Source organism: Rhopalosiphum maidis, chromosome 2, assembly GCF_003676215.2.
Source record: "Rhopalosiphum maidis isolate BTI-1 chromosome 2, ASM367621v3, whole genome shotgun sequence".
NCBI lineage: Eukaryota > Metazoa > Arthropoda > Insecta > Hemiptera > Aphididae > Rhopalosiphum > Rhopalosiphum maidis.
Window position 1 is genome coordinate 50,500,190 of NC_040878.1, and position 12,710 is coordinate 50,512,899.

The 12,710-nt window shown below is 29.3% G+C and overlaps 1 protein-coding gene across 1 annotated transcript; it reads left to right on the plus strand.

Annotated features, from left to right (window-relative positions):
• Window positions 1-263: 263 nt before the first annotated feature.
• Window positions 264-2,101, plus strand: LOC113553703. The gene is made up of 3 exons (XM_026957185.1): window positions 264-389; window positions 497-941; window positions 979-2,101. Exons 1-3 carry the CDS (start codon window positions 363-365, stop codon window positions 1,974-1,976), a joined length of 1,470 nt encoding a protein of 489 aa, XP_026812986.1. The 5' UTR covers window positions 264-362; the 3' UTR covers window positions 1,977-2,101.
• Window positions 2,102-12,710: the final 10,609 nt, after the last annotated feature.

Here is a 12,710-nt window from a genome sequence, read left to right on the forward strand (position 1 = left end):
AACGCACTTATTTCGTCTTAATGGAATCTGTCTATACATATATTAACAATAATAATAATAATATTTGTTATCACAGACCGGTCTTGTATTGTTAAAATGACAAAATATAAGAGTAGAAAAGAAAGCCAACCTTCGTCGACCTTGGTCGTTTTGACTTCACAGCGTCGAGGTCTATTTGATTTACCAGGGCTTCAATTGACAGTAAAATCTGTCGAAACTTGTAGCGCGATTCTCACACGCGGTTACTTCATCACACACCGTGCGAATTTTCCCCATCGCTTTCGCACGCGGTATTGCCGCCCATTTGAAAATCTATTTAGGAGACCCACGCCCGTGTAACCATTGTCAATACACCCGGAGCAATGGTCTCGTCCACAACCGTCTTGCAGGTATATCATCCATCTATCTATCGATCTGCCTGTCTATCTGCCTGTCTGTCTGTCTGTATGTCTATCTGAATCTGTTCACCGCTATATAAAGTTACGTGTCCTTATAGGTACTGTTTTTGGCGTACGTCGCGGCATCCGGCGAGTCGCCGAGTGCAGAGACCGTCGTCGACGAGCGACCCGAACCAGTGTCGGCGGTCGCCGGCGACTCCGGTGAGCGCGTGATCGCGGCCGCGCAGCCCAAAGACGTGTCCATCCTCAAGCAGATCAACAAGGTGAACGACGACGGTTCTTACACGTTCGGGTACGAAGCATCGGATGGCACTTTCAAAGTAGAGACCCGCGACGTAGCGGGCAACGTGAAGGGCATGTTCGGGTTCGTGGACGACGCGGGACGGCTGAAGCGAGTCACGTACTCGGCCAGCAACTCGTCCGGTTTCCAGGCGGCCGGAAGCGAGTCTCCGCGGCCGTCAGCGGACCCGACGGCCGCGTCCGGGGCGCAGACGATTGCCGGTCGAAGAGACAAAAAGGACGACAGCAGTGGCAGTGTCGGCGGTGATGACGGCGGTGTTGGCAGTGGCGGTGGCGGTAGTAGGCGACGAGTCGGACGGCGTCAAGTCGGTCGGAGTGAAAAAGGTGTTGGTGTCCAAGAGACCCGTCACGGTGGCCGCGGCGCCGGACTTGATGGCGGACTCGGACGCGGCCGACGACCGGCGATGGCGCGGCGGTAACGATCTGCGCAGGCAACTGCCCAGGAACGAAGACGGAGATGCGCCCGACGTGTACGGCGTGCACGGCCGGTCCAGCATCCAGGAGTCGGGACCCGTGTCGCCCGTCGTGTCCGCGCTCATGTCCGAGCTGATGCCGGTCAGGTCGTACGGCGGCCGCCCGACTCGGCCGCCACCGCCGCCGTCGTCGGTCGAACACGATAACCAGCAGGTTATCAGCAGCAGACGAGCGGCGCAGGAGCTGCAAGAAGAAGGAAACGACGGCCAGCAGTACGGCGGCCCGGCAACGGTTCAGTACCGCGAGAGGCAGTCGCCCGTCGCGCTCTACCAGCCGCGGGCCTCGTACCCGGTGACGGCGGCGTACCAACAACAACAGCGACCGGTCGCGTACCTCGCACCGCCGCCGCAGCGCGGTCCCAGTCTGGTGGCTCTCCGGGACGAACTCATGGAGCTCATACTGTCGTTCGTGCAGGCGCGCGTTTCGCAACTCGTGTCCGTCGCCCCGTATCCCGCGCCCGCCCCGTACCCGATGCCATATCAGCAGTCCAACTACTACGTGCCCAGTTACTATCAAGGACCACGGGTGGTCGCCGGTCCGACGACCACCGCGGTACAACAGGGCCAAGAGTCGTCGCCGATAGTCACGCAAACGCTCAAGGACGGACTGATCCGGATGCTGTTGTCCACCAGCCCGCGATACGACCCGGACAGGATCGGCGAACGTTCGACGACCAGGCTGGCGTACCGCAGTACAACAACGCAGCAGGCGCCAGTCAGGAGCGTGCAGATCGTCAGTGGCGGCGGCGATGACGACGACCGGGTGACGAACAGCAGACCGGTGACGACCGAAACTCCGGACTAGCGTTGTTGGTGTTGCTTTATTATAATAGTTGAAAGTTTAAGTGAAAAAAAGTACCGTTAATTATTTTATTATTATTGTTGTTATTATTATTATTATTATTATTATTGAGTGCATTATTATTTCTATTATAAATGTTTTTTTTTTTTTTTAATAAAATCGCTTTAAAATTTTTTTATTATCATTAATCGCTTATATTAGTACAAAGTTGTTCTATTTTGATTTTATAATAAGTATAAGTAATAACTATTGTTTTAATAACCACGCACAGTTGTATGCATTTTGATCTGCTACTGTTACCGATGTAATAATGTATATTACCATTTAACATTTTGTTATTATACTTTGGTTTCAACAGGCTGCGATAATAATTTATTTACTATAAAATTAGTAAAGTATGTAAACATAGCAAATAAACTGTTTGCCAAACAAGCAAATTATGTTTTCGTGTTTTATAGGCAACCGAAATAATACGAACATTTTTTTTTTGTCATAACAAAAATTTGTATATTTATTATACTTAAGTTTTTTATTTTTGAATAATTAATTCAGTTTAGTTTATTTTTCTCATAGATAATCTAATACAATTATAAAATGTTATAAGCAGATTTTTTTTAAAAATGTTTAACTATTTTTACTATATATTTGACATCATGTGGTATGAGACTTAAATCATGTTCATATCTTTTTATTTTGCAGGAAATATATTTTTATTTTCATGGTTTTTGACTTGCTTAATTTAAATATTTAATCTATGATAATGTATACCTATACTGCTGTTAGAAGTGATTCCTGAAAGATTACTTTCCAGTAGGTATACAACTGTTCGAATTGGTTCCCAAATAAAATTACTTATCAGTATACAACTGTTAAAAAATATGTAGAATTGATAATCTTATAATATTTTATTAAGTTTTACGATGTCTGAAAAAGTTCATAAATATAATTTTATATTTAGTTGTATCTGTAGTTGTTTAGTTTCATTTAATTACTATTATCATTATTGATGTAAGGAAAAAATATTATTATTGACCAATACATACGAGTATGTACTATGTAGCGTATAATATGCGTATATTATTATACTGATCAACATTGTTAACCATACCAAGGTATTCTATAATTCTAGATAGTGTTTAAAATATGAAATATTTTATACGTCGATAATAATTCTATATGAAACGGGAAAAAAATTGTTGCTGATTGAATATATCATTATAATTTGAAAAGTTAATTTACATTGTATTATCGTGAAAGCTTGCGGGAATCGATTTGTATGTTGCCTGTAGACTACCTGGGAACCAATCGACAATTCGACAATAGACAACCAACTTGTAGTCGTACTTTTATTTAATTTAACAATTACCTGGAATATCAGTAAAAGTAGCAAATTACTGTATCTAAATAGTTTGATTCAGCAAACATATTTATCGTCATTTTATTCTTTAATAATGTATTTAATATTTATTCAATTTCTAATCCTTAAAACTTTTTTACCACTTACAAAGTACTACCGTTTCTACTATAAATTGATAATAATAATAATATTAATAATATAGCTTTATTGTAACAATAGCATTCATAATTGACAATTTCAAAAATAGATTAAAATATTACAGCTACCCACAAAAGCAGAGCTGTGCTGGGACAGCGATTTTTAACTGTTTAAGTATACATATACATAATAATTTACAGTTCATTTAAATTTAGTTTTTAGTTACGATGTTTTGTATCAGAATTAGACAATAATAAAATTTAGGGAAAAGAGAAAAAAAAAATTTAAGTACTAGACAGGAGGTCCAGACCTTTTATATAATTTTTAAAAGATTTTAAATCATGAAAATTATTTATATTTAACTTACAACATAAACTTAAACCTAATTTAATATACTTTTTTTGACCAAAAATTGTATTTCAATGTTGTACATATATATTTACATTTTGTCTATAGCTGATATTATATTCATGATTAGAGAAAGAGACTAAATGTTTATGCTTATAAAATTCTACCTGTTAGGGTTGATAAATTATAAATAAAATTAAGATTTTTTTCACATTTATTATCTTATAAATTATAATGGTGCTAGTTTGCATAGACGTATTGCATAGGTATTTAATGATGCAATTTATAGTTTTATTAATTTTAGACAAATAAACATTACACGAAGTCCCCCCACCCCACAAAAAAAAATTATAATATACTATAAGAAAAAATTGATTGTACCAGTGATAAATAAATTATTATTTTATAATAGTCGTTTAATACGTATTTTACTTCTTTAAATAGATAAAAAAAAATTACTTAGAATATTATTTAAATAATGTATATACCCAACTATTCCATTTTAGACTATTGTCAATAATTAAACCAAGATATTTTAGTTCTTTTACATCATCAAGTTGTATGCATTTTGAACCACATATGCATTAATTAAATTAGTACTACATTTTTATGAATATATAGGTAATTCAAATTATAATTATTTAAGTAGTTTGTAATTTTTGGAGCAAAACAAATATATTTCGATTTGCTTAAATTGAATTTTAATTTTAAATTTGTTTTGACAAAACCAAACATAAATTGTACTTGAAATTGTATCTGCTTCGCAATACAAGTTGTCTACAGTTTGTTCCAATAATAAGACAGTTGTATCATCAGCAAAACTCAGAATATCAATGTTTGAATTTTTTTTTTTTAATTTTTAAGAGATCGTTAATAAAAATAATAAATAATATAGGATCTAATACTGTGCCTTGGAACACCAAATCAAGATTCTCACTAGAATAATTATTTATTTTAGCACTCTGAGTTCTACTACTTAAAAAGAATTGGAATAAAATATTTGATACTTCTCTTATACTTGATCTATCTAGCTTTTTTATTAATAATTTATGACTTACGCGATCGAAAACTTTTTGTACGTCCAGAAATATACCCATTAGTTTACAATTTTCATTATTATTTTTTCGAATAAAGTTATCAACATTAAAAAGTTCATCACTAGTAGACAAGCTCGCTCTAAAAACAAATTAATTATTTAAAAAGAAAGTTTGTTATTTTTATAGAAAATTGACCACTCTACTTTTGAACCATTTTTCAAGAATATTCGATGAGGTTAATGATCTGAAATTGGTCAATCAATTTTAAATATGTGACTAAATTTAAACAAAGGAATAACTATACATTTTTTATAAATTAAGTTGAAGGATATTTACCGGTTATTAATCACTTATTAAAAATTATTGATAGTGGAAAAAAGATGGATTTTTAGACATTTTTAAGTATATAATTTGTTAATTAATTTTCATAAAAAGAGTTGTAGATTTTTATTTTATTAAGGTGTTTAATAATTTCATCACTGTTGATTGGTTTAAGAAATATACTATCTTTTAATACGTTATTATTATCTGGTATGTATTTATCTGTTATATTCTCTATTTTTAAATTATTTTTTACATTCACAGTGGTTATTTAGCTCATTACAGATTTCAATTTTATTAAGCTATTTTATTATTATGGTAATAATACCATCTTGTTTTTCAATCTTGTTTATTATATTTTTATGTTTGTTTGGTTTTCCTATTACTTCATTAATGATATTTCAAAACTATTTAGTCTTTACTATCTATCAGACTAATCGTGCTGGCTGTATTTTGTTTTGATAATATAATTGTTTAGACTTCCTTACTAATAAATTTAACATATTTCTCTATAATGATTGTAGAATTGTTTTAAACGTACGAGTATATAAATGATCTAGATCTTCTTAATTAATAAGTTTTGAATATAATTTTTCCCTGTTTCTGATTGAAAAGCCACGTTTCACATAGAACAATTATACAAAAATAGTTTTTAATTGAGCCTAGTAATATAAAAAGATCATTGAAATGAGCACTAATATTGCTTAAATTAATTTGAAAATTGATAAATTAGTATTAGATAATGATGAGATGTTAGATATTGAGTCAAAATAAATGGAGTTAATATAATTTACATTTAAGAGAGAATCAACATTTGATATATTTTTATTAATTTTATATAAAAAAAATATTTTTGTTTAATATTATTTGATACAAACTATTATTTTTTTGATGTTTTGGGATGTTTTAATTTTCAATATTTTGTAGTTTTCATTTTTCATCACTCAAGTTTCTGTATTAATATTCATACAAATTTAAATTGTTTCTCTGTTGCAACTGATCTTATTTGGAAAAATATTGTTCTTTTGAACTCTGTAAGACGCTCATTTACGTAGTCTTTCGACCATGAATTTCTTATTATATTAGTTGTTAATTTAGTTAATTTTGAATATTGGATTAAATTTTTTTGCATTTCAAAAGTTGATAATTTTGTCACAATAATATTTTGTTTAGAAATAATATAATTTATTCTGAAAGTTTTAATTACATTTAGTACGTATTAGTTTTTTTACCAATTGCATTAATAATGGAAATACAATTTTCATTTATCGTTTTTGGTATACCAGTTATCTCTACTGTTATGCCTATATTCTGTTATTCAATATCATAAACTTTAGATTTCAATATAGAAATTTCATCCATATTGATATATTTTCAAAGACTTATGACACTATCAATTTTGGTACCAAAAATCATCAAATGTTGCGGCCATGAAAGATATCAACTTTATTCAATTTTCAATTTTATTTTCCAACGAGTTTCCTGATTTTGTTTCAAGTTTAATATATATTATTTCTGTAGATTTTAGTTTATCGGCTAGGCAGCTTGTGCAGGTAAAATTTGATTTATTTTGATTCGTCATTTTTATAAAAACAATTTTAGAGTAGCCTGTGCAATAATAGTGTATCCAATTGACGCATATAAAACATTCTAATAAAACTTCTTTATATGAGAAGATGACCCTATCTAGGGTCTATCTAGTTATCTAACTAATACACGTTAAATACATCTATAAGGTATAGTTGAAGAAAATAAATTTAAAACAATGGTAACAGAGACCATAAAATGACTAACTCTGACGACATTCAGAACTAATTGTTAAATAGATAATATTTTTTTAAACATGGTTATATCTAAATTGGAATTGGAATAGTTTCTATAAGTTATAGAACATTAAGTAAGTACTGATAAAATAATAGAGCACGGTAATATAATTAGAAAATATGGAGCCTATGATCATCGGAAAAAGATACCTATTAGGTAATTAATATTAATTTACTATAATTATATAATTACATTGTGAGTACTAATCTAAACATTACATATTATATTTTATACATTTTTAAAATTATTATTAAAAGGACTATTAATTTTAGTACACTACAAGGTTAATAAATCAAAAATTATATTCGTTTGAAATTTGATTTATACGCATCAATATATAAAAAAAAATCCACTTAGAAATTTATAGTTGTTAAAGGTAGTTCTCGTTTGAGAATTTAATATACCATCATAAGATACTCCTTAATTAATGATTATTAATTACTTGAATGATCATCCGTTACATATTATATCAAAATAATTTTTTTCTTCAGATTTCTACAAAATTGCTTTTTGTCACTATCGTTATAACATTAATTTTCTTTTAGTATGAACCAATCTATTACGTAGCCTTCCGTCAGATTGTACCTTGTTCAGCATTATATTGAAACCATTTTCATTAACATCAAAACCTAAAATTATTATTTTATTTATCATTTATAGTTATATCTTGTTAAACCTACTTGTTAAATTCTACGTCTTACCTTCTTTTTTACTTTCAGTATCCAATACTTGAAATTAGTTGTTGGCCAGTACATTTTTCCAAGGATACTCCTTTCAAAAAATAAAAGTGTTTCTCCTTTCTCTTTAACATGTCGCAGACCATATTTCATACAGATATATCATCAATATTATTTATAATTATTAATTGTTCTTAATTTCTCATTACATCATAACTCAAGTTTGAACATTTTTCTTGTTTTTGTACATTTAATACTTATAACAACGAGATAATATTTTGTGTATCTACTACCTTTTATAATAATTTATAAGTTTGACAGTGAAGAATGCAGTAAATATATTATGATGTGCAATCGTGGTTATACCATATAATAAATAAGTATATTTATTTTAAACATATTTTGTCAAAGATATTTTAATTGAACATAATCCAAGATATAGCTTTTTTTTATTTATTAATTGAACTTTGTATTTTTGAATAAAACTTACCCCATTTGACCTTACAATTTGTACTCCAGCACAATAAGGATATGATAATTTTTTAGTACTGGTAAATCAATAAAAATAATTAGGTAATGATATTATTTTATGTATGTAGAACAAATAGTGATAGAACCAAATATCTTAAATGCAATATATAATTTTAATTTAATAGGTCACTGAAATGTATTTTTTAATTTATTAAAAGAATTTAAAAATTGTATACTCGAAATTTGTAAATTTGTAATATTAACGCCTAACGGGCTTGTTAAATTTTGTAAAATTATATTATCTTGATTAATAACTATAGAACTATTCACAAAATAAGTAATACAGTAAACGGTACGTGAAAATATTTTAACTTATTTTATTGATACTAGACTAATTAAGAATTAAAAGGTATAAATATTAATTTAAATGTTGATATTTTTCTATTTTCTTAAATTTATAAATTTAAATATGTAAAACTTGAAAAAAAATGCCTTGGCATTATGGAGTACTTGAGAATTTAAGATGAATCCATAAACGACCAGTTGAGAACCACTTAGATAGACGAAGTATTTATTTGCGTAACTGTCGTTGCTTAATAATTTCCTGTCTGTATAATTTATAATAATTATATTTCCTTCCTTAAAAATATCACCAAAACAAAAACTAAACATATTATTATATTATTATGCATGCATATTATTATATTATTATGCATATTGTTTAAAATACTATGAACCATAATTTAAATACATAAATTAAGATCTATTTAATAGATAGTCCATAAAAACATTATGTTTTAACAAGTCACAATATATATGTCAATAGTATGTTTACATTTCCTACATTATTATTGTTTGATGCAAAATTGACGTTTATTGTCTATTATATTATAGCGGCATAGCAAAATATTTACTTTAGTAATTATTTTGATTTATATTATTTAACATAAAAATGTAATTACTTTAATTACTTTTGTAATGTACAAAATGGCATGGTCAATAATAATTAATAATACAACATAATTTCGAATACCATCTTACAAAAATTATAAATAAATAATGAAGATTATTCAATCTTTAAATTTATATTATATATAATATTTATATATCAACTATTATTATATTCATAATAATAGATATCGATATATGTGATTTTCTTGGAATAGTAATACCTTATTAACAACAATAAGGCATAAGCTATATCTATGGAAATGTATTTACGAAAATAGGTTGCTAAAAATATATACTACATATTTAAACAATAAATTCAGAATATTGTTCAGAATCAAAATAATATTAATTGATTAGTAAAATAAAAATAAAATAAGGCAATAATATCTACTTGTATTTTTTGCTTCAATAAAAATCAATATAAAAGCATAAATAATAATAAAAAAATTGTTTCATAATAAAATTTGTTTTGTGATAACAATAATATTACGTATTGAGAGTTGAAACCAAAGGTAGTTTTAAAGAACCATATTTAGTGGTGCAAGATACCTATAGGAACAAGCTACAACTCCCCGCTCCCCTCAAATATATTGACGATTAAGTTGCATCAAACATTGTATAGGTACTCGCGTTGCCTGTAATTGAAAATTGAGATGTTGGTTATCTAAAATATTAGGATTATAATGAAGATAAATAATTGGATAAACTATATAAATAATAGTGCTTCTAAGCGACTATTGTATTGCGTGTATTGTGTATCATAGAACAATCTCTCTGTCCGTGGGTGTAGTAATCGTTATTGACCATTAAACATAATAAATAACAAATAGACGAGAAAAATGTGGTTAATTATTATACGTATAAATGATGTACTCGTATTAAGATGTGACCTCGCGAATCATTTTATTAGACATCGTTATACTCATGTAGTTATGTTCAAAAATAAATTTAGGTACTTAGTTACCTTATTTAACTACAATAAAGCGAGCCGATATAATAATATATCAAGTATACTTACCATTTGGCTTACGGGAAAAAAAACACAACTTCATAATATCTGATAAATCACTAGTTAATAGTTATGTTAGTATATCATAATTAGGGATCCGATGTTTATGCTCTAAACAATTTAAAAATATGCCTGCAATTATGCATTATAAAATATAAAAATATGCATCAATAATTTTTTTTATTTATTAAAAATTTAAAATAATAAATTAGTTATTAATTATTAATCATTTAAAAAATAAGATGAAATGTATTATTATTGAAATCAAAAATTAAAAAAGATTTTTGCACACTGCTGTTGAATTTTTTTGTTAATCTTAAAATAATATACATGGGTACATATTAGAAATCAAGTACTGAAACAAGCGGAAAACCGGCTATTCCCGGTTGACGCGAATATTAGGCCTACAGCCACGGGACATTTTGATTTCTTAATATTAGTCGTGCCGAGTCCGTTAATTTGATACGAAAAACCTCAAATATCCACTAAAAGCATGATGAATATAGAAATATGACCAAACAAGTAAAAATCGAATAAATATGCAAAAATAATCAAAATTAAATTGATAAATTTGAATTCTTTGAGTGATGAAACAAATTTCTCTCACTCCGCATTAATTTAGATATTATTAAAAAATATGATAAATGCATAAACATCCGCTCATTAATAAATTATGATTAATATACCAATAAAACTCACATTAAACTTTTAACCTTTTTTATTTTCTGTATAAAAATAGCACACTTTGTGTAAGATCAATATCTAATTAGTTACATAATACGTATATACATTATAATACTGTGGCCTATATAAATCGCATTATCACGTCTATATAATGTTTATATTATGTTAATAAATTATAATTATAGCATTGTCAGCTGCAATGTAAATTATTTTTAGTAATAGCATACCTATTCCGTATCCGGTATTCTATTCATTTTATTTGCGATTTATCATACAACACCAATAATATTTGGTTAGGTTTTTTTTAGAAATTCAAATTGTTCACATCATACATTACATACCTACACACAAGTTACAAAATTGCTTCGTTACTGTAAAACAGTTTTTTGATTCCCTTAACTTTTAGGTAGGTATAAATTAACATGGTATTTAATTAGTCAGTCACAATTATACAATTACCAAAGTCTTGTTTAATCTCAAAGCCATGATATATATATAAAATTTAATGATAATAATGGATATTTCATTAAATTCTTTTGTTTTTCTATAATTTTCATAGTTTAAATGATTATTTTTGGTATCATTTACAGATCTCAGACTTTAGATAATACAAAACTGAAGATAAAATATTAAACTAGGAATATAGAAAAAGTAAAAAATTTATTACATAAAAATTTATAAGACATTTAAGATATAACAAAATAGGCAAAAACTAATAAAATATTAGATAGTTAATTATTATCAGTGGCGTAGCAAGAGTATGGCGAATTGTGCCTACGCCAGGGGCGCAAATTTGAGCTTTAAAATTAATACTTATATTTATTCTACCTTCAAAACGACATTTCTTTATTACCTATACGGCTATACATTTTGAAATGTGTATGATTTTGTTAAACGGTTTGTATAATTCTATTCGAGAAATTCGTGATAACAATTTTGAGGATTCATTAAAAAATGCAAAGAATACTGCTATCAAAATGAAATTGTCACCCGAATTTATAGCAAAACTAAGGCATAAAATAAAACGTATGGATGGAGAAGAAGCAATAGATGATGGTCAACATCCGTCCACGCCAAAATCAAAAATGATTTTTACATGACAGTTAACTCAATCTTATCGAGTTTAAAATGGCGATTTAAAAAAATGACTTTTTTATCTAATGACTGAATTTTTATGTAGAAGTAAGCTATCGTCAATGGGTTTTGATAAAGTTAAAAAATAGACTAACGATTTAGCAATCAAATACGACAAGGACCTCAATGGATTCGAGCTTTGCTCTGAAATGGAATGTTTTAAACACCAGGCTTCTGCATTGATGGCCAATTTCAAAGTGGCTGCACTGATTAATTTATTAAAATTATCGATGAATTCTTTAGCCTTAAAGCAAGAAAAGAAAATGTTTAAAGTTCGAAATTTACATTTTAATAATAGCTGATAATTAAATTATGTTGTATTACCTAATTATATATATATATAATAAATGTTAAAAAATACCATCCCGTATTTTCGTCAATTTTTTAATCGCTAAAAAGGCGCATTTTCCTAGGTTTTTCAGGGGCGCTAACGAGTCTTTTTACGCAACTGATTATTATTATAACAATAAAAATAACCTACTATGCAATATGTACCTGTAAAAAATAAATACTAATATTTACTAAAAAATAAGTCAGACAAATGGGGAGGGGCACTTTGTATACATTACATTTAGTATCGATATTTCGCGTTAACTAAATCAAAATAGTATTTAATTTCATCTTTCGTTAAAAATATTCATCAATATAAGTATAATTAAAAGAGTAGCACCTAAGAAATCGTTACTCGTGGTAATAAAATAATAAACAGAACCCAGAACTTGGTGAACTTGATGGACTCGTCTTACAAAGTTAAATTTTGGACCAACTAGTAGGTAGTAATAATTA

What these genes read in the sequence shown, in the direction of transcription:
- LOC113553703 (XM_026957185.1), top strand. Translation starts at nt 363, where the DNA reads ATGGTCTCGTCCACAACCGTCTTGCAG. An exon ending in CGTCCACAACCGTCTTGCAG is followed by an intron (nt 390 to 496) that starts GTATATCATCCA and finishes GTGTCCTTATAG; the next exon opens with GTACTGTTTTTGGCGTACGT. An exon ending in CAGCAGTGGCAGTGTCGGCG is followed by an intron (nt 942 to 978) that starts GTGATGACGGCG and finishes CGGTGGCGGTAG; the next exon opens with TAGGCGACGAGTCGGACGGC.